Genomic DNA, 23,731 nt, shown 5'->3' with positions numbered 1-23,731 from the left:
TGTGCAATTTTCTGAAAATCTGCATGAGTCTCCTGACATGGATGACTTTGCATCACTATCTTGACCCATAATTGATTTTCCCTTCCTGTCTCTGATTCCTTGCTCTGATACCATGTGAAAATTTCTAAACAGAAATTCTATTACTACAGCCACTGATTTATTTTACCTATTTATTTTCCAATAAGTTATTTACGATATCCCTTCAATGAATATTAAAATAAACTCTATTGCAGATATCACACCATTATACAGAAACAAATACATACAGAAGAATCAAACACATCGACACAGTTATTTTGGACAATTGTCCCCGGAAAAACCCAATGCGGGAAAATCGGTGCAACAGAGGAGGGTTTTATTAATTAGCTTTCTTGAGTGTAACTAGGGTGCCAACTAGCTTACCCAACAGAGATAGCCACACGACAACAACACCACAAAAAATCCTTCGACACTTCCCCTATGCTCAACGTCAATCCAACTAGTCTCTGTGCAGCTCCCAAACCCTCTGCGTCATCACTCTGCCTCACTGCCTCACTACGTCAGCTCTTGGCCTCTTTGCGTCACCCACGCAGGCCTTACACAATCCAACTGCCTCTACGTCTTTCTGATTAGCTTTGCGTTTGCCTTTTTGATCTTTGCTCTAGTTCTCAGGCACTATCCCTGCCTCTCTGCTATGTACCCACTGCCTCTCACTGCAATCCAGACCACTAGCTCGAATTTCTCAGCAAGCCCCGCTCTAGAAATCGAATTGACTAGTCTCCCTCAGTATATCTCCAACTGGCCCTCAAGTCTTCTCTTATACTTTTCCTGTTGATGAATCAACGACCGAGATTAAGTCCCTAATCAACGACCAAGATTAAAATAGGCTTGATCCTTATCTCTTAGAAGCTTCTCATCCTTATCTTTATTAATACCCATTAATATTTTTATTTTCCTAAGTTGAGACTTAGGAACTCATTAAAAATATTAATTATTTTAATAACTCCTCATCCGGATGGAATTTTCCAAAATGATTTCTGGGTCTTGGAGATCTCATGTGCTTTAGCCTCTCCACAAATTTTCATGGCTAGAGCACATCCGATGCTACCCCAAATCAACAAACACTTCTACTTTGTACAATGGAATAAACACAATAGTGAATCAATTAGTACACAAAATAGTTTTTAACCCAAACTTTGTTATATTACAAATTTGATTACAACAATCTTGGGGCTCTCGTACCAGGGATCATGGCCCTTACAATCTACCTTGATACAAGACAACTAGGGGGTTGGTATAAAAAACAACTATGATGACCAATCTACCTTGAACAAAGTACAATTGACCTACTTGCTGATGTAGTGCGCTCCATGAACAACTCTTTAGCACAGCAGCAGAGGGGCAGACGTGGGTAGCAGTGTGAATACCCCCATCTGTTGGACTCTTTGATGGACCAAATTGAAGCTAGAGGACAAATTGAGTTTGGCCAAAGTTCAGTGACCTAAAGGAGCAGTGTTCATTGATAGTGGTAGATTGTGGAGTTGCAGATTGTAAGGCAAAGGACCGCCAGATGTGTCAATTAGAATGGATAATGAACAACTCTTGAAATCTGAAAATTACAAGGACCAAAAGGCCCACAAGCAAGTTGATTTGATGTTGTCCAAGATATGCTCACGACCTCCTTGAAGTTGATGCTCAAGTGCTCTTGAGGTCCTATAACAAATAGTTAGATTTTTCAATCTTTCGCTCTTTCAATCCTTCCAACATAAAGAGTGAGCACAATAAATATGAATTTTCTCTGCAATCCAACCCTCAAAATTGTGGCAAATAGAGAGAAATGTTAGCAAATAATATCTACAAATATTCTACAAAGTTAGACCAAGGAATTGGAGCAAGACTGCTTTCCTTGCCTAATCTTCAAGATGCTCTTCAGTAGCAAAACAAAATCAATATTAGCACAAGAATATGAGAAAGTGATTTAAGTGAAATATGATTTTGAAATACAAGTTAAGGCCAAGGATCCATGCAAACACAAAATCATAAGATGAGGCCTTGGGAGATGACAAATGCGGGTTCTGCAATGAGCTTGTTCAAGAGTGGGATGATTCCTCCAAGAATTTCCCGTCACGCTTGAGGCTTGATCCAAGTTATGTTTCTACACAACTTCAAATACACATTAGATCCACATGGGTTAAGAGAAATAAAGTGATAAAGAAAGCTTAGAGATTTATTGGAAAATCAACTAAAACTTTCTCTATCTAGAGCAAATTTTCAAAACCAAATGCCAATGTAAGATAGCTATACATTAACAAATCTCTAAAAGTATAATGGAAATCATGGAAATAATAACACAAGCAGAAACATGAAGCACAATAATCAAGATATTACCATGCTCAAGAAGAACAACACCTCATAAGTGAATCCCAAAGTCTTTTATTGCAATTGAATATAAGTGTACACAAGAGCAGAGCTTCCCCAAGCACAATAACTCGTTTTCAATGATACATAGTGAGAGCTCAAGGCTCTATTATATAGAGAAATGGGAACAAATCCCAATGTAACAACCAAGTGAAAAATGGACATGGAGAAGATCCCAAGAAAGGAAATCATATTCCAACTGGGAATGATGAGATGCCACATGTGAGTCTTCAAGCAAATCGAATTATCCAAGTGTAGAGACAAGCCAAGCTAAGTGTGAGCCAATCAAAGAGTTAACTCTTGTCATTCTCCATCACCAAACCAAGTGTTGACACATCATCCTCAAGCCATTCGTTAACCCTCCTCTAGCAATTGCGTGGGCCTCCTTGGGAAATGTGTTGATCCTCCTCTTGAGTGTGAGTGCCAAGTGTATACAATGAGGGATGTTGGAGTGGAGACATGTCTCCATAAAAATCTCAATCAAATATTCCAAGAGATATCCCCACTTGTGCATTTACTCCCAAAAATTTGATTTTCCAAGTCAGGAACTCCTTCATTAATTGCTAAGAATTTGATTTCCTCATGTGGGCCATGTATTTATGATGTAAGGCGCCAAATCATCATCCATTTGGCCTTTGACTTACTCCTTTGGCTTGAGATAATTTCCAAGTCATTTCAATGTCATTTTGTCACATGGAGTTATTTATTTTTCTCTATTTAATTTATTTATGCCAAATTTCCCACTAAACTTAGGAAAAGTGGGTTTTAAGGGTCTAGAACTTATTTTTTACCCCCAAAGTGTGTCATAGGTGTTATTACATTGCTTAATGGTCATACTAGCATCCTCTATGATAATTTTGCAGAAATTAGGTTTACAATGATACAACTGGATGCTGAATGATGATGATTGATTGTTGAAAAAAATTGTCTTGTGCTTTGTACTCTGCTTGTTGGATTGTTGACAAAGTGTGGTCAACAAATTTCATGCTCTATTATTTTATTTCTAGGTTAAAGTCTCCATTGAAGGCTTCTAGGGTTGAGTCATAAGTCTAGACCCTTATTGGGCATGTTGTATCAAAGAAATATAATTATATGGATGTAATTTGGTCATCTTCTCCACCTCCATCAAGTTAGCCTGCCCACTATTCATGTCAGCCTTATAGAGGAGCCTCAAACTACTATTTATACCCATGCATTTGACCCAGTTTGGGAGAAGAGCAAGAAAGATTCAATCTACAGTTGGATAAATGAGAAAAGAATTCAAAAAACTTGTTGAAGAAGCGACTGATCATTGCATACATAAAGGTGACCAAAACAAAGAAGAGAGACCGAAATCCTGCCACACGTGTGAAGATGTCTGCTATTGGACAATGAAACTACAGGGTTGAAAATACAGTACAAATGGCAAAGCTGAAGTTGCAGGAATGACCAAAATTGCACAGGTGAAAGGAAGGGTCGAGACCTCATTTGTGAATATTTTGATTTTGATCTTGGTGCAGTTGACTAATCTATCTTGGCAGGCTAACTTGATGGATGAGGAGAAGTCTTGGTCTTGGTCAAGGGGTCTTGATTGTCTCATTTGATTTGTTTCTTGAAGAAGAGGAGAGTTTTGGGTTTTCCCCTGGCTGAGTGCCTACATCTTGTGTCATTGATCTTCATGTTTCATTTTGATAGTTGCTTGATGATAAGAAGACATAATGAAATTAAAGAAGACCTAACTAAAATATCACAAGTAATTATCAAGAAAAAAAAATCTTATCTGCCTTTTCGATTTTCTAACATGGTTTCAAAGCTATGGTGAAGAAGGAAAAGGTACCTTGAAGATCTATGACTAGATGATTCATATTTGTGGTGTAATTCTAGAGGCCTGAGCTAGAAGTGCAGTGGAGTTTAAAGAATTAGGAAGCATTTAATTAAGGATCCAAAAGGTTAGAACACAAGCCTAATCAAGGTCGAATTCTATAAAAGATAGAGTAGGGATCTGTGTATAAATTAAAGCTCTGAATTTACCTCAAGTTTTGTAATGTGACCGAATCTCATTTCTGAAGTATAACTTGTGGACAAAAAAGAATATTGTTGATATAAGAACCAAGACCGAATTTATGTTGAAGAGAGAAGTCTTGTGCATCAAATTTCAATACTATGGTATTACCTCAGAGGTTTGAATTCTTGTATTATGATATTATCTCAGAAATCTGAAGTCAGAATTTTGTGCATGATTGGAGGGTGACTAAATCAAAGTCTGTTGTATCTCTTTTTGTGGACTAAAGCATATACATATATATACCCATGATAAAGTTACAACCACCGAGAAGATCTGTACTCATACATATAAGAAGACAGAGACATATTGACATCTTAGAGGTCGACCTTGGCATATGGATCTTTGATAATGACTTTAACAACCTACTTCCACCACGGATGGTGTACATTTTTGTAGAAAAAGTCGAGCACTGTAAAAAATATAAGAGACAACCAAAAACACAAAGTTAAGATGAACAATGGTATCATCTTCTAGAAAGCTTATTGAAGCCTCATTGGAAGAATTTTTGGCATTGATAGATCATGTCATCTTGAAGATACTCTTGCGGCAGATCTTGAAAGAGCAAGGTAAGTAGCTCTTGAGGTACGTATAATTGTTTTCATTTATTAAGATCTAACCTAAATAAGAATTTCTTTTGTGCTTGTAATCTTCATAATATTGAAAGTTGTTGGCATCTAACCTTTTATGAAATCTTGTTGGTTTTGGAAACCCTAAAGAAAACCATAACCCTAATCTATCCCCCTATAGAAAACCTAGTTTTGGTATTTGGGGTTTGTAGATAATCTATGGTGAATTGGAAAACCCTAGTGAAAGTAGAAATATATTTGAGATTCAACCCCTAGGGTTGATATTTCAAATGGTAACATCAAGAATCTTAGGGCTTGGATCTGAAATCCCTAGAATCTCCCACCCTAAATTCCATATACTTGTATATATTGCTTGGGAGTACTTGTTAACAAATGTTGCAGGTACATAATGAAGAAAGCAAAAGTTTAGAAAGATATTCCGGTCTTATAAAGAGCATGATAAACAAGTTGGATCCCTAGACACTATGATGGATCTTGAAAATATTGAGAGGGAGACTCTACAAAAGATAAGTATTTTATTTTGATTTCTTTAGTAATGTTACTTGAATATTATCCTTTCTCTTGTATTTTCCTTTGAAGAGAAGCTTGTAGGTATATTCTAAAGAATAAGGATTATGGCTAGATTTAGAGGGAGACTCCAAAGGAAGACTTGAACCATAAAAAATATGATGGATCTTGAAAATATTGAGAGGGAGACTCTACAAAAGATAAGTATTTTATTTTGATTTCTTTAGTATTGTTACTTGAATATTATCCTTTCTCTTGTATTTTCCTTTGAATAGAAGCTTGTAGGTATATTCTAAAGAATAAGGATTATGGCTAGATTTAGAGGGAGACTCCAAAGGAAGACTTGAACCATAAAAAAAGTTGTGTTGATAAGGAAGCCCTTCAAGAGAAAGACCTACAAGGTTTGTAAAAGAAGCAACTCAAAGTATGTATGTAATTACAAGATTTGTAGCAGGTCTTCTTCATAAGAAGGTATGATCATTTTTGTCTTTAAAACTCTCTCATGTATTTTGTTATAGAATCTTGAAAGATTCTCGTAATGTTGGGATGATCAATCTCTAGATCAACCCTTGTCTCACTAGCTATTGTTTACTTTGGTAAAACCCTAACCTTTAGGGTTTAATGTAAAAACCCTAGCCTTTTGATGCTTAGGGTATTTTGATGTTAATGATGAAACCCTAGTGTACTTAGGGTTTGTTGATATATTCTAGAACATATAATGAAATCCTAATCTCTTGATGTTTAAGGTTTGTTGATATGAAACCCTAGCCTTTTGGGGTTTGTTATTAATGTCTAGGATATTTGATGAAAACCTAGATTTTTATAGTTTGATGAGTTAGGGCTTATGACACAACCTTTGTAATAATGAAATATCCTAGGAATGAAACCCTAAGGTGCATATGCCTTTGTTTGATTGAAATGGTTTGATGAGTTAGGGCTTATGACAAAACCCTTGTAATGATGGAAGATCCTAGGAATGAAACCCTAAGGTGCATATGCCTTTGTTTGATTGAAAACCTACATGTTATCTAACATTAAAGTTTTTATGATTGTATCTAGGGTTTACGATAAAGCCCTAGTAGAGAATGTTATAAGTTTCTAAGGTATGATAATGAAACCCTAGATGTAAAATGCTTTTGCTATGATTGGAATGCTAACTTGATTTAGTTGGTGATATCTAAGGTTTAGTTTTGATGGAATCTAGGGTTTGTGACAAAACCCTAGCAAAGTTGTTGTAAGAAGTCTAGGGTATGAAAGATGCAACCCTTGTTTAGGTTTTGGATGTCTAAAGTTTGATTTTTAGATGTCCCTATTGTGATTGATAAAATTGATTTCATGGTCCAGTACATATATGTTTGTGCTTGGTTGTACTTCTTGAATATTTGCAGGTACATAGTCTTCAAGATGTTGAAGATGGTTACCTACCTCATAATGACTTGATGAGCATGATGGAAAGAGAGAGTTGTAGGTATCTTGTTGGCTTTAAAATTGATAGATGACTTTGTTGCCATGTGAAGTTAGAAAGAACGATGTTCCTAAATTCTCCGATGAAATAATAATGCAAAAGAAAAAGCTTGTGTGACTGGAAGAATAAGATTGTTGATGAACTTTTCCCCTAGTAAAGAAGAAGCTTGGTTAAAGGAAAGTATATCTCCTTAGTTGAGAAGGAGCTTGGTTGAAGAAAAGTGAATCTCCTCCATAATGTGAAGGCCATGACGATGTTTGAGACTGGAGAATAGCTGAAGCACTACAAATGATTATTCATGACTAATGAAGTTGTAAACAAGGCTTGGATGTGTTGGAAAGCGCTGAGGCCGAGTTGGGTGCTGCTGGAGAAGTTAAAGGAAGCTTCTGTGGAGATGTGTTTGGATTATGTGATAAATTAAGCAACATCAAAATATTAGATATCATTTTGGGATTCAACTGCGTTAAGTAAGATCATTCACGTATGACCATTTCCAAATAGTTGAAGACCTCGAAATTTCGTGCTAGCATACAAGAACATATATATTGAAAGTTTGATATTGGTTGGGCTTGTGAAGCTACTTGATGTTGTAATAGTTGAACTTGTAGGTAATGTGTGGATCTCTCCCTGAGAAGTTTTGAATATTTGACAAGCATGCTTGGATTGAGAGGGAGAGATGAAGTACCATAAAACTTCCTGTATGATGGTATTTTGGAGGACATCTTGGCCAACCGTTGATGACGTCTGGATCCCAACTAGGGAGGGTATCATTGGTCTTGTGGAGCTCCGACCTTGGGGTTGATACCTAGATCCCTGAGGGTTGGTGTTAGGGTTGAAGCTTGATGGTAACTATAGTGGAAAATGCTTGGATAACACCTTATTCCCTGTTAGTATCTATAATGAATATAATCCGTATAAAATAAAATAAAACAAAATACAAATAAATATAAATAATAAACAATCAAAGTAATGATTATTTAAATAACCATTAGTTAAATGGAAAGGCATGTCTAAAAGACATGCCCAGTCATGAAGGGACACCTGCCTAGGTATATAAGCAGACCCTCATTGTAACATTCAATTGACACTTGTACATTCATCTTATCAATAAAAATATTGCTTACAATACACAACTCTTAAGTTTTGCCGCTTCAGTGGTATCAGAGCCATTCGACCCCTTGGATGTTATTCACTGCACATTCTGCCATTAAAGGTTATGCTCTGAAACCATGGAATTAAGTGAATATCATAAATCTAAACTTTAAATGAAATTGGAGAAACATTACAACAAATAAAAAAATAATTGCAAAATCATTAAAGGCCTTCAAAACATCAGATTAAACACCTACAATGGGAGTTGACGTTTACATGAAATGAACTAACGTTAAAGATCTAACTAAGAAATTGCTATTGAACGTGTTGAAGTAGGATCTCCTCAGGGTGACTTAACTAACTTTGATAATCAAAGTGGATATATGACAACTGAAGATGAAGAAGTTCTTCGTCAAGATGAAAAAATGTCTACAAACACTGATTGCTAAATCAAAGGATCAGACACCATGATCCCCAAGATGAAGATGATGATCAGGTCAAGCTCCTAATATTATGATGGATGAAAGTAGGGAGGAAAAAAATGAATCTACGGAAATTATTCATGAAGAATCACTAGAAGATTAGGGAGAGATCATGTCAATTTCAGATTATGATGAGAATGAAGATGATATTAAAGATGAAGGTGACCTTGAAACATTTAAAGGAAATTCAGAAATTGACTCTTGCAATGATGATGTAACAATGAAAGTTCTTGTTGTTTCTCTGGGTGGGAATGACAATGGTCCTGATGAGCTGAAAACTTCTATTATGTTGGAAAAAGAAGAACCAACATTCTTGAGTGCCAAAAATGGTTGTGGTAAGAAGAAGCCCTGTGTAGAGTTGGGAAGGGAGGATCATGTTTCCTAAGGCTACATTCACGGGCAGAAAACAACGTTGCTACAATGGAAGGGACTTGAACTTATCCCTTTGGAAAACTTCACCTCATTATCAGTTATGCAGGCTTTAGGGCCAGTCATGACCAAAAAGTACAGTGAAGGCTATCCGAGTGCAAGATACTATGGAGGAAATGAGTTTATTGATATGGCAGAGTCCTTATGTCAGAAAAGAGCTTTGGAAGCATTTTGTCTCGATCCAAAGAAATGGGGAGTTAATGTACAACATTTATTGGGATTTCCTGCAAATTTTCATGTCTATACGACATTGCTGAAGCCACATGATCGAATCATGGCACTTGATCTCCCACATGGTAGTCATTTATCTCATGGTTACTAGATAGATACCAAAAATATTTATGTAGCCTCGACATATTTTGAGAAAATTCCATATAAATTGAATGAATCAACTAGTATTGTCGACTATGACCAACTAGAGAGGAGCGCAACCCTTTTTAGACGCAAATTCATTATTGTAGGCACTAGTGCTTACGTTGCCGTTACAACTATTCTATGATGCACAAGATTTGTGACAAGCAAAACGCTGTGCTGCTGGCGGATATGGCTCATATAAGTAGACTGGTAGTAGGAGTTGTTTCATCTCCTTTTGCAGATGTAGTAACTACAACTACACACAAGTCATTGCGTGGTCCATGGGGTGCAATGATCTTTTACAGGAAGGGTCTCTGGTCCAAAAAAAAATTAAATAGTACTTGCGCTGGGTGCTACCAACATAGCCACTTTGACTATCCAGACAAATCTCGCATAGGTCTCCGTCGTCTCTTATCTTATTTTTCTTGAGTTGTTCTTCCCTGGCGTCTCATCCTGTTCCATCGCAACAACTCAATTTCACTCACTGTCACTCTATTTCGTCGACCGCTGACTCTTCTCTGTATTTTCCCATCGGTCCATTGAAACCCTTGACGTCTTGTTCCCGTGCTCCCTTTGCTGCCTTTTCACTCATGAAATTCCTGCCATTCGCAATTTCCATCTCACGTCGTCACACCGTCGACTATCGCATCGTTCTGTGCCAAGACTCGTTCGTGCTCTACCGGCTAGTCAAACGTCACATCTATCACAAATCGAGCTAGCTGGTTCCCATTCAACTAACACACCCTTCCAAATGGTCATTCACATTTTTTTTTATTGGTCAAACAATTGTTAGTGACCTTACACTCATATATATATTAATTTAATTAATTATATAAATAAATAAATTATGAAGTTAATTATATTTATATAGTTAAATTAAATCATTATATATATAATAATAATTAATTTTAAAAGAAATGAGTCCACCAAGAAAAGAAAAAGATGGTGAGCAAATGAAGAAGTTTTCAGTGACTAAGCTTTGAGGACAAAGCTTTTTGAAGAAAGGGGTAATGTTATGAATATAATCTATATAAAATAAAATACAAATACAAATAAATATAAATAATAAATAATCAAAGTAATGATTATTTAAATAGCCATTAGTTAAATGGAAAGGCATGTCTAAAAGATATGCCTAGTCATGAAAGGACACCTGCCTAGGTATTTAAGCAGGCCCCTCATTGTAACATTCAATTGACACTTGTACATTCATCTTATTAATAAAAATATTACTTACAATACATTCTGTATTTTACATTTAAAGCACAAACAACTCTAAGTTTTGTCACTTCAGTATCTTAGATCCTTGCATGTGTGTACGACAATAGTGTCATGTCACTTGGATCTTTGATGTGTTGGATACCTTGGCAGTTAGGTATTCCTAACATTGTGTATGCTGTTCTACTCTTCTTAAGAACATTTCAAATTGATGTCGACCTTCTACCGGTTGAACAATTATGAATAACTCCCTAGTTAAGAGGGAGTGTTGAGAAATGTAACTAGTATTGGTCTTCATAGTTGTATTTGAGTCATGATGTAATGTATTTGTCAAAAAGAAAGGGAAAGAAAATTATTTGTAAAAAGAAAAATTATTTTTGGCATGGGTTTCATGCTCTATTAGTTTATTTCTAGGTTAAAGGCTCCATTGAAGGCCTCTAGGGTTGAGTCATAAGTCTAGACCCTTATTGGGCTTGTTGTATCAAAGACATAGAATTATATTGATGTAATTTGGTCATCTTCTCCACCTCCATCAAGTTGGCCTGCCCACTGTTCATGTCAGCCTTATAGAGGAGCCTCAAACTATTATATATACCCATGCATTCCATCCAGTTTGGGAGAAGAGCAAGAAAGATTCGATCTGCAGTTGGATAGCCAAGAAAAGAATGCAAAATACCTTTGAAGAAGGGACTGATCATTGCATACATAAAGGAGACCAAAACAAAGAAGAAGAGAGACTGAAATCCTGCCACACGTGTGAAGATGTCTGCAATAGGACAGTAAAACTACAGGGCCAAAGATACAGTACGAATTGAAGAGCCGAAGTTGTAGGAATGGCCGAAATTGCAGAGATGAAAGGAAGGGCCGAGACCTCATTTGTGAAGATTTTGACTTTGATCTTGGTGCAATTGACTAATCTATCTCGGCAGGCTGACTTGATGGATGAAGAGAAGTCTTGGTCTTGGTCAAAGGGTCTTGGTTGTCTCATTTGATTTGGTTCTTGAAGAAGAGGAGATTTTTGGGTTTTCCCCTCAAGGAGGGATTTTCCCTGGCTGAGAGCCTACATCTTGTTGCATTGATCTTCATGTTTCGTTTTGATAGTTGCTTGATGATAAGAAGACATAATGAAATTAAAGAAGATCTAACTAAAATATCACAAGTAACTATCAAGATAAAGAAAATCTTTTCTGCCTTTTCGATTTTGTAACACCTACCAGCATCTAAGCTGAACGCCTTTTCTCATTTTGGATTTCATCTTCTTAAAATTTTTGAAAAGAAATTTCTGCATCCAACTTAAATTTCAAGAAATAAATTCATATCCTATGTGGATAATCATTAATAAAAGTCAAAATTTTGTACTTCCCAAAGCTATAGTCATTAGTACTGCAGATAATCCCTTTTCTTAAAACAGGATTACATTTGCATTGTGTGACAGGAAATTTGGTTTTGACTAAGGTGAGATGATCTGAAAGTTATGTGCTTTAATGTGGTGCATTATTTCTTGCTCACACACCAGAGCTAATGAATAAGGTGGTTTCTTATGTGTGATGCTTTGGAAGTGCAATTAAGTCTAATAAATTTTGATTTCCAAATAGATATTACATTCAAATTTCAGCTAAAGCCTAAAATAATCCTTCTTTCCTGTTCTGTTTTTTAATCCTATCCTTATTTGAAGATTTCTAACAACTGCTAGCTCTAATGGATAGATCATTCTATTACACCAAAACAGGCAAGTGTATCCAAGTAATTGTAATCTTTCTATATAAAAGAAGGAACAAAGACTTGGATAAATGCCTTTTAATTCCAACTTCTGGATTGAGATGTGTTTTCTGCTATGTTTGTGGTTTGTGATGTCATGGTTTTCATGAAGCATTCAAGCACAATTCTTTAATTTGTTTGTTGAGTAAAATTCGAACATTATTAACTTTCTGTTATCAGCTTTTGGCATTTTTTAAGAAAAGGGAAGAGTAAAACAGTTTTGGAATATTAGCTAACAGTTTTGAAGGTATGTTTGATACTTTACATGTCTGATATTCATCTCATAGGTGGGAAGCTATGTGAGTTGGCGTGTAGCATTTTGGGGGGAGGCATGTCTGATGCTTCCATTTGCTGTATTTGGAATTGTTACTCGACCTATAAAGATGAAAGGTATGCCTTTGTTTTTTTGGGCTTTTTGTTGGGTTTGCATCTCATTTTATGTGATACAAAGAATCTTATTCAAGTTTAAAATTTATGTTGTTTTGGGGTTTTTAGAGCTTTGGGCTATTTTAGCACTTTAAACATTTATCTACTTTTAATATGTGAATCTAACTGTTACTGACCGGTTTAGTAGTCTTGTCAAAGTCCTGATGAGGCGCTATGGTGATACCAAATAGGAAAAATGCCCATTGTCACTCTGGCACAAGTCTCCACTCTTTAAGCCCAACCCCTACAAAAAGGCTATGGGAGGCATGCCTACAAGATATCTCCACCACTGATGAGTATACTAGTGCCTATTACAGATATCTAAGGTGAAGGTAGGAGTTAATTGTGTAAATTTACTATCTTTAAATGAAATTAAACACAGAAATATTGTAGACCTGTAAACAAAATCACTTAAAATATTTACCTCTAAAATCAGCAAAAGCATGTGCTTGATACACTTACCAAGTGTGATATGCTTTTCTTGTTTTGCCCTTGGATAGGTGGCTGTGATTAAATAGTTGTCTTTTTGCTCCATACCTTCAGATCCACAGAAATAGTTTAATAACACAGAAAATAAGAAGCTAATATGCCCACTTGGGGCCACTCACAAGTGTAAAAACACTCTATATAGATGGATCTAGAGATGGTAAGTTTTGGGTAGTAAGCTAATCACAAATAATATAACCCAAAACTTCACTTTCTGTAAGTAAACTAGTGTATCCATCAATTTGGAAACTGCGTACAAGAAGTAAGGGTCAAATTCATCCAGGGGTAAAGCTCAAAAAAAAATTTAGCTACTAAATTTGACTTGCAATGGATGGAAAATGTATGCTTCCACCCTAGAAAATTAAAGATAATGCTACGATATTAAATCTGGAAATAAACCAAGGGTTTTTACTATTTAGTGATAAAGAGTTACTTGAATGCATTGTTTGCACAAGGATTTTGCTAGATGTATTGTAAAGATGGCTGTAGCAAACTGTAGGTTTTGCAAATCTCTTACAATGCCCTTGTGAAATATAAAATATAAGGCAGAAAATCAGAGGGTAAACTATTTTGGGATATAAGATTAGATCTAATGCCAAAAAACCCTGAAGATCTACTAGCAAGTAAGATAGAATTTAAAGTAGAAGTCAGGAATTTATTTTATTTTGTCTCTTTGTAATTTTTATTTTCTATAAAACAGAAAAAGGAAAAGAAATTTTTGAATGATTTTTTTTTGAGATTGGTTGCTAGAGTGAGGCTTACCTCGGCCTTACATTACCTGCCAAAATGCCAAATTGCGATCACAACTCTCTTTTTACTCAGCGATGCATGTTGGACTAATGAGATTGGAGTCTAGCAACTATTGCACCCATTCTAGTCTAGAATAGCATACAAACATTGAAATCCCACTAGGAAAGACCTTCTCGTTTGAGATGTCTCCAACCACTAGGTCAACTATGGCACCAAGTTTGATCTCACTCTTGTTGAAGGAACCCTTGATAAGGGTTTGTACAACACTTGGATTTGATTACCTCTCAATACCAACAAAGGGCAAGATGAGGTCTAATGCCCTAATCTCCCCTTCCACGTGATCGCTGTCCCTCAATGGATCAATGTAGTCATGTTGCAGTAAACCGGAAAATACCTGTATCTACTTTGTGAAGCATTATTACAACAAAAAATTAAGAAGATAGAGCATAGAATAATCAATCCACACAAAGGTTTGCACTTGGAAAGTAGAAGTTTTATTATGGAATAAACGATTTCACATTTCAACAACAACGTCTAAGGGGAGGAGGATCCAACCTTATATAATTTTTCTTGTAATGGCTAGATAACAACTAGTTTTATTCTCTCCCAAAATAATAATATTTGACTTGTCATCCACATGTTGGAGACTAAGTTATTTCATAAATGTAAGTTTCTGTATTAAAAAAATAATCAACTCACAAGAGGCTCGACTTGGTTTGGAGAGGCAATGCTGGGGCCTTGGATTCCCATGTGTGAGCATGATTTGACCTTGACCGAGATAAAGGAGAGGAATAGTAGCCTGACAACTAGCTTAGGTGGCTCCAACAACTAGTTTGACCGTTCTTTTACTCCCACATGTGAGTTTGCACTCATTTTGACCAGTTCTAAAAATTTCCTTATCTAGAAAATGCCCTACTAGATTTTGACAGACGATGATTGTGCCATGAGTGCACACGCACCACTTGAGTAGAAGTGGGGAGACATCGAGCTATAGTCAGGCGGACTACATGCGATGAGGGGCAGGATCCACGAGGTACCCATCCTCTTGGATTAGACCTTGCTACGGGAGCCTCGAAGAGGAGTAGCAAGACCGGTTGAGTTGGGTAGAGATGGATGCGGTTGAAGCAACATAGAGAGCTATAGTGCAGGAGTCCCGAGACAGCGCGAGGCTAGCAGGTTGCAACAGTGCGAGAGGCACAGGAGTGTTGCACTAGTGCAGGATGGCACAGAGAGGTGTGCAACGATGCGAGATGCAGGGAGTTGTTGTAGCAGCGTAGAGGGAGCTTCAGCATTAGTGGGTATCTCTAGCCTAACAGGGAAGTCAGATTGGGAGATCAGTTACTTACTTCTTAGTAACTGAGTTGCAGTGGACAGCACGATGTACCATGATGAGAGGAGGTGCAGTGCAGATGCAGTGTTGGGAGAAAGGACCAACAACAACAAGGATGCAGAGGGAGCTGTCATACAGATGCAGTAGTGGCAGTGGCAGAACCATGGGCAGCAGTACAGGATGTAGCAGTACAGAGGATGTTGGGCAGGAAGGCCTAGCATCAACATAGGTATTGATGTTGGATGATCAAAGTAATACTCAGTGAGGAGTATTGTTAGAGCACAATCCTCGCTAAGAGGGAGTGTTGATTTGGGGTAGCATCGGATGTGCTCTAGCCACAAAATTTGGTGGAGAGGTTGGGGCACATGAAATCTCCAATACTTAGAAAGGGTTTGGGCAATTTCTAAACAGATCAGGAGATATTAAAATAATTAATATTTTTAATGGAGTCCCTAAGTCTAAACTTAGGGAAAATAAAATATTAATGTGTATTGATATGAATTTGTGATAGAATGATCCAAAAGACATGGATCAAGCCAGATCTAATCATAGCCATTGATTAGGGATTTAATCTCGGCCGTTGAGATGTCAACAGGAAAAGTATAACACGCCAGAGTGATCAGTGATTCTATTCTCTAGAGTGGGGTTTGCTAAGAGAGATAGAATTAGTGATCGGGAGATGCAACTAAGGGGCATTTGAGTATAGAGAGACAGAGAGGCAGAGATAGTGCCGAGAGTGCAGCGCAGTAGCCAAGGAAAGTGATGCAGATCCAGCCAGGGATCAGTGGGGCCATGCTGAGGCAGCGGGAAGCTGCGCAGAGCCTCAGAGAGGCAGTGTTGCTGACGCAGGGCTTCCCAGGGTTGATGCAAAGCCATCCGTGGTGATGCAGAGCCAACATGAGGCAAAGAGGGGCTGACGCAGTGCAGAGAGAGGCTGACGCTGGGGTTTCTGGGGCAGATTTGTGCTGAATAGTTGCTGGAAGGATTATCCTGGGTTTTAGCCAAGAGATTTGTTAGAAATTGAGAGGTATTACTGCCAAGGGAATCCTCTGTTGGGTAGGCTAGTTTCGGCACCTAGATTGTACTCTGATATTGCTTAATAAAAAAACCTTTAGATAACTGCACTGGTTTTCCCACATTGGGTTTTTCCAGGGACATTAGTCCAAAAATAATGGTGTCATATGGTGTGTTTGTTTTTGTTACTTTTAGTTTCTGATCTGTAATATATTGAGCATGCACTAGTGGTTATATTCAGTATTTACATTGTAAATAACTTGTTAAGGAAAATAACAAGTAGGTAGGAATAAATTAGATAAAGTGCATGGAGGGTTTCTAACTAAGTAAACTTAGAAACTTCAACATCTTTGTCTTCATGGTGTTGTTCTTTGCTTGCGGCTTCGGCGGGTTATCCTAGATCGCCCCGCCTTGGCTTTGACCTTTGCTCTGTGGTTTGGGGGTGCCTTTCCCTTGCTTCGGATTCACAGATCCAAAGTCTCGCTTTTTCTATTTAAACTTCTGCTTAATCTTGACAATGTATCGATACGTCGTGCCAAGCGAGGAGATGTCTAGGAATTCCATCTCATCCTAGATGTACCTATGTAGGTAGTTGCGGTACTTGCATACCAAATGTTTATCAAAATCCTTGATACCCAAATTCGTGGGAAGGGTATGAAAAACATTGGTAAACTCTAGCACATCTTGATCCCTTCCCTGCCGCAACGTGGTCCACTTTATGTATTTATCCTCATAGCTCCGATAGGGTAGTACTGCTCCTTGATGGTGTTTCGTAATGAATTCCAAGTGGGTGCGGTTGAAAATAGTGAGGGTGTACTTTCTCCTTCTCACAGTAGGTTTCGCACCAGTCCTTGACATGGGGGGCGGCTTTGGGAAGTGAAAAAGTAATCCTTTCCCGACTCGAAAAATCATGAACAGTTCTAGCAAATTTAATCATTTATCTACGACATCCGCATCTATCTGACCCTCAAATACAGGGATGTCAAAGTTAACTTGTACGTTAAAGGGTATGGCGATTCCAGTGTAGTTGCTAGAAGGAGATGCGTCGCCCTTGGGTAGCCGCTGAAGGATCTAGGCAAAGTTGTCCATCATCGTGTTCCTCTGTCGCTCGAGGGCTTCTTCGAGCAAGATTTTGAAAGGATCTCTTGCCCCCTCATCTTTCTTGTCTTCCGCCATGGGAGGCCGTCGGGATTTGCGAGGCTGATCTTGCAAAGGTTCGACCAGTTCGAGCCCTAACTCTTTATACGTTGGCCTCGTTGGGGACATGCAAAGAAAAACCGAGAAATAGTAGACCGCTCTGAAACCATTGATCCGAACTTAAATAGTAACGCAATAGATTACAGATATAACCATAAATAACAGTTCATTTCATTAATATCAAATACTGAAATATGCTTACAAACAGAATGGAAATAAGACTAGCTCGGGAGATGGTAGCTTGTGTCTGAGAAGAGATATGATGGATACATGCCTCTGAACTATGTTACAATGAGGCTCAGAGGCCTATTTATTATTGAGAAACAATGGAATCCTCTAAACATCCAAAAACCTAACCCTAGGAGATGAAGCGCCAAAATTATGGGCCCATTGGTACATCAACTTCTCAGGGTCGTAACTTTGGCATACGATCTTTGTTTGACGTGCACAATACCTTGCTAGAAAGATCTATCCAAGGACTACAACTTCCGAGTCACCAACATCAGTTGAACACCCACGTTGGCCCCTATTTTCCCAAAAAATGTCGTTTAGGGCCTCAAAACGGCTTCGGAAGTTCAGGACTCGAAAAAATGCCAAAATTAAGGGAACTGAAAAACTGAAAGAGACAGTGGTGGGGGTCCAAGTGGAATAGGTGGGTGGCCACCAAAATCCACCTGGATCAAAATGTGGGTTTAGATGCCCCACATTGATTTTTGATTAAAAGCAAGCACCAAACATTAGACGTGGAAGAGAATATCGAGCCACTAGTGGGGCGTGAGGGCCACCCATGGAGAATTGCGGCCCACATGGCGAATACACATGCCTTGGAGGGAAATTCGGTGGGAGGAAATCGAGCTGGGCCCACATGAGCACGTTGGAGGCGTTTTGACAAAAAGGAAGGAAAGACACTCATTTGGTTATTCATTCATCTTTTAGAAAACTTGTCTTTGACATAGCATGCTTGAGTTGAAGCGAAGTTTGCAAGTGTTGTTTAGCACACGAGTCTTTCCAAGCGGAAATCTCAACCCTTGCTTTGGTGGACTTTGAGTGCCAGCCCAAGGAGGGAGTTCCATCCTTTTCAGATTGTTCTGACAGTGGGAGTGTGAGTTTGTGGGGAGGATTCACTAGTAGCTGTAGAGTGCTTGGAGGAGGTACACTTGGGAGTTAAGGAGTGAAGGGAGTTTGGGCTTGAGATTTGAGGAGGAGCCCGAGAGAGTATTTGCTTAGAGATTGCAACTATTTTTGGGACTATTTGCAACAGGATTGATAGGTGGGTCGAATTTCCCACCCCCAAAGCCATGGAGGGAAAAGAGGGTCGAAATTTCAAGGTCAACCATAGGCCAATTCCTTAGTGGGATATTCTGGGTATTTGGTGGAGAGCCTGGGGTTAATTTCCCAAAATTTTTTGAGCACCGAAAGAGGCCATAACAGCAATTATTCACACCCAATAGAGTATTTATGTGCAGTTCAACGCAGATCCAAGAGATAGAGCAGCAACACACTTGAGAGGGACCTTATTGTTCATTGGGCTTAGCTAGCTTGCCTTGAGCAAGCCTAGGTGCACACTTTCCAACACCTTATTGTACCTTCTTCATATTCTAATAAAATGGCTAAGCAGTGCAGTTTTTGGTGTAAATTCATGTGTTTAATTTTTGTGGCTTTTATGTATATGTATGCTTTGTTATTTACTGTAAAAATTCCCTAGGAATATTACAGTGGTATCAGAGCTCATAGACTTGGCTCATCCCGTGGGAGAAGCGCAGTCTATGACACCAGTGGATAGGCAAAACGTGACTTACCGGAGACAGAGGTATAGGAGTCGAGAAAGGCAGTTGCAGATTACTCGAGATCCTGTGATAACTGAACTGGAGGTTGTGGAAACAAACATGGCAAAGAATGAGGGAGATAGAAGAGATAAGGGGGAGGAGTTTGCTCATCATTTGCTGAAGGTAGTACAAGACATGTACAAGAGCATTGAAGAACTAAGGTAGCAAAATTGTGGCGACAAGGGTAGGGGAATTCAAGGGGAATTCTAGCTGAGTGAAGGCTCCGATACTTCGCAACACCGTACATCCCTTAACCCTAACATGCCTCCTATTCCGAACACACCACCTAGATCCACTATTCCAACATTCTTGACATCTGGAGTTGGTGGGCAGCAAGGGCAGGAAGAGTTGCCTATGGGGGACTGCTTCTTGGAGTATTAGTCCTAAGGACCCAAGTTCAGGGAAGCTATCACTTTCAGGGATTTTTTCCCGCTGAAGGGAAATAATAGGCCCAAGGGACATAGTGGGGGAAACTACATGCAAGGAACAGATTTGCAGCGCAATGTGGGGAGATTGTTTCTCCCAACTTTTGATGGCTCTTCTATGAGCTCAGCTAGAGTGTGGGTAGACTTCCTGCTAAACCAAATGACATAGGGGGAGGCAATAAAAATTGCCACGCTACATTTAGAGGGAGAAGCCCATGATTGGTGGTTTGATTGGCTAACCACAATGGGACATGCCAGGGTGAGCCTACGAGGATTTCACTAGGAGTGTTAGAGCGTTTTGAGAGGAAGGATCCAGAGGAGCACTTTGGGGAGATGACAAAGCTCAAGCAGACCAAGAGCGTCGAGGCTTACATTTTGGAGTTTCTGAGGCTGTCAGTGATGGCTCCGGATCTATCAGAGTCCAGGAGGGTCTTCATGTTTGTAGAGGGGCTAGCAGAGCCACTGAAGGGACTGGTGCAATCCAATAGATCCATTACCTTGTAGGATGCAATGGGGAGGGCCAGAGATTTGCAGGATGCCCTACCAAGAGCTAGAGCACCACTACCACCTAGACAGGGCTTCTCGCAGAGGGGGAGAGACACTAGAGCTACATCATCGAGAGCCAACCAGGGATGTGGACTGTTGGATGAGGAGACCTGGAGAGACCTACGAAGGAGGAAGTTGTGTTTTACCTGTAGGAACCATGGGCTCCAGGCCATAGATGTACAGCGGGCAAGGCCCAATACATTGAGGTGTTTTCTGACAGTGATGGGGAGGATGATGTGTATTTGCAGATGGGTGGAGATGATAGTGCAGGGCAGGCAGAGATGGGGACACCACCACACACCCACCAGGGGGAGCTCCTTTCGCTCCATAAGGAGGGGTCCTCACATCTCTATGTTGGGTACCCAAGTTTTTGACTATGAGGATTAGGGGCAACGTGTCTAGGTTTTAGTAGACAGTGGGGCTACCCACAATTTCATTGAAGCACAAATGGTCTAGAGGAGGGGTATCACAACTGAGGAGTTTGAGGGTTTTTCAATTCTGGTGCCAAGTGACAAAACCATGCAATGCACACACTATGTTCTAGGTTTGACAGTGACCATGGGGAACTACTTAGTGACATATCACTTCTTCGTGGTGGATGTGTGGGACACCAATGTGTTGATGGGTGTCTCGTGGCACTTGTCTCTTCGCAGAGTCACTACTGATCGAAGGAAGTTGGAGACGGAGTTCATAGGGCCAGATGGCAAACCAGTTTTTCTATGGGGTATGCACTCTTACCATCCACAGACTATTTCGGGCCATAGGATGGACACAGATCTGAGACGCGGGGACATTGAGTGGGCTGTGGAGATGAGGATTTTAGAGGCTGGGGTCAGCCCAAGTCATCGCACCTGGATATACAAGCCATTTTGGACAAGTACCCAATAATGTTTGGAGACATCGTCGGGTCAACCACCTGACCAGGGGTTTGAGTATACCATTGCGTGTTGGTGAGGGTACAAGCCGTGATTACTACCCCTTACCGACATCCCAAGGCATACCGGGATGAGATAGAGAGGGCTATTCATGAGTTGTTGGCACTAAGGCACATCAGGCCTAGCTCCAACCCTTTTGCTTCATTAGTTGTTTTGGTGAAGAAGAAGGATAGGTCCCCAGGGATTGGCATTGACTACATGGCCCTTGACAAGAAGACCATGAAGAACCACTACCCTATCCCATGCATAGATGAGTTGATGGACAAGCTGAGGGGGGCGAAATTCTTCACCAAGATTGATCTACGCTCAGGGTACCACCAGATCAAGATGAGGGACCAAGATATCCCTAAGACCGCTTTCAGGTGCCACTATGGGCACTTTGAGTTCCTGATTATGCCTTTTGGTCTAACCAACACACTTGCCACTTTCCAATCTTGCATGAACCACATGTATTGTGGACAATTGCGAATGTTTGTGTTGGTGTTCTTTGATGAATTCTCGATCTACAACCGGACATGGGGGTAGCACTTGCAACACTTAGAGACAATGTTGTGCATTTTGGAGGAGCAACAATTCTATGCAAAACTGTCTAAGTGCCAGTTCGGCTTGACAGAGATGCTCTACCAAGGGCACATCATTAGGAAGGACGGTGTGAGGGTCCATGAGGAGAAGATCAAGGCCATCCGGGATTGGCCAGAGCCCCAGAACGTGACAAAGTTGAGGGGATTTGTAGGCATTTGCACTTACTACAGGATTTTCGTAAAGGTATTCTCTTAGTTGGCAACTCCCCTCACCGATCTGACGAAGAAGGGGGCCTTTGAGTGGAAAAATATAGTGTAGGAGGCTTTTGATCGCCTCAAAAAGGTCATGAGCAGCTGTCTTGTATTGGTACTTCCAGATTTCACCCAACCCTTTGTGTTGGAGTGTGATGCATCCAGAGAGGGTATAGGCACGATTTTGATGCAGGGAGGGCACCCCATAGCCTTCGAGAGTCGGAACTCGAAACTTACTTAGGCTCCTACCTTGGGATAATGGCCCAACTGAGAAATTACAGATTACAATATGTCGGATCCGATCCAACAAATCTGCTCTCTTGCAGATTGAGATTTCCAGCCCCTCTGCACTCTCTCGGACCCAGCACATGCTCATTAAGATGCCGCTCTCAAACTTGTGTTGTTGTTCTGTGTCTTATCCTCACCTTAGCCTTGTTTTTATAACTTTACATAGAGCTAAAACCCTAATCCTAACTCTAACCCTCTCAAAGTGATTGATGACCAAGATTAGATATCACCTCACTTGAGATCGACGACTAAGGTTAAAACTTATTCAGTGAAGGAAATAATTTACTTTTCCCAAGTTTTATTTTAGCCCAATAAGCTAACATATTTATATGTGCATTTCCTAAGTTAAACTTAAGCTATGTTTTATCAGCAACTTGCTCAACCTAGAGCAAGCGTTCGAAGGTGATGTGGGCAACTTCTACTTAGACACAAGGCATGTGCAAAAGTACCTGCGTGAGCTACAAGCTTCAACACTCCCTCTTAGCGAGGGAGGTACTGTTACCACTCAAACTAGTAGGAGACTTAAAGGGGATTCCTAAAGGGTCAAATGCTAGACCAAGGGCAACTAATGGAGACTTAGCCCACTGTCACCTCAGCTAAGGCTCCCTACTATTTACGGACTTTCACTGATGGGAGGAGACCCGATATATATGGAGTCACAAATGAAGGATAAATTAACAAATGCATATAAAGTGACCCAAACAATCCCTTTCCAAAAGAGGGTCAAGGATGGAGCTTGCTTGCTTTCTAAGCAAGGTACAATGTCTTATAGGAGAAGGATGTGCCGGTTTGAGGGTTAGGTTTAGGGATTATAACTTGTGAAAGAGTTTCCCAATCCCTAAAAGCCTTATTGAACTTGGCTTCCCGAATGGTTCTTGAAGATTTAACTTTTCAGAGGTACGAGACCACACAGGACCAAGTGGACCCAGCCTAGGTTAAGGGGAAAGAATTTAGCAACCAATGATGTTCTTAACCCAGACAAGGAGGGGAAAAGGATCAAAGCAAGTATTTTCACTTAAAGGTGTCAAATTGATCCTATGAGGCACTAGCCTTTGGGATGTCAGGGCAAAGTTTGATCTCGGAGCTAGGGCTTGGGTTATCTCACAATTCCATTGTCGAAATGGCTTCAAAATTGGAGGCCTTGTGGACACACCAATGCAGGAGAGGCTAGGAGATTGAACTTTTTGGAGGGCTACTTTGTCGGGAAAGTGATGCCCTAGGTGACCCAATTTGGCTAGACCTAGAAGGAGGTGAAAAATAGTTGATTTTTGAGTGACCACTTCTTGGTAGATCAGTGCCTTAGTCTTGGGGGAATGGAGGCTAGGATAAATATGAATGAGGACCTTGTTTCTCGATCAAGGAGGCCTTAAGATTGCTTCACTTATCTTCTAGGGTAAAGGGA

General features: G+C 39.6%; 1 protein-coding gene across 2 annotated transcripts in view; it reads left to right on the top strand.

The window, feature by feature from the left end:
• Positions 1-23,731, top strand: part of LOC149261988 (putative sphingolipid transporter spinster homolog 2) — a 486,467-nt gene that overhangs the window by 156,757 nt on the left and 305,979 nt on the right. For both annotated transcript variants that reach the window (XM_089423163.1, XM_089423158.1), the window contains exon 7: positions 12,621-12,723. In XM_089423163.1, coding sequence (XP_089279289.1) covers positions 12,621-12,723 — 103 coding nt within the window. The remainder of the gene's footprint in view (positions 1-12,620; positions 12,724-23,731) is intronic.

Source organism: Pinus tabuliformis, chromosome 6, assembly GCF_031772625.1.
Source record: "Pinus tabuliformis cultivar Carrire ecotype Pingquan chromosome 6, CPIR1, whole genome shotgun sequence".
NCBI classification, from domain to species: domain Eukaryota; kingdom Viridiplantae; phylum Streptophyta; class Pinopsida; order Pinales; family Pinaceae; genus Pinus; species Pinus tabuliformis.
The sequence above is the reverse complement of the archived record's forward strand: the minus strand, read 5'-3'. Positions and strand labels throughout refer to the sequence as shown.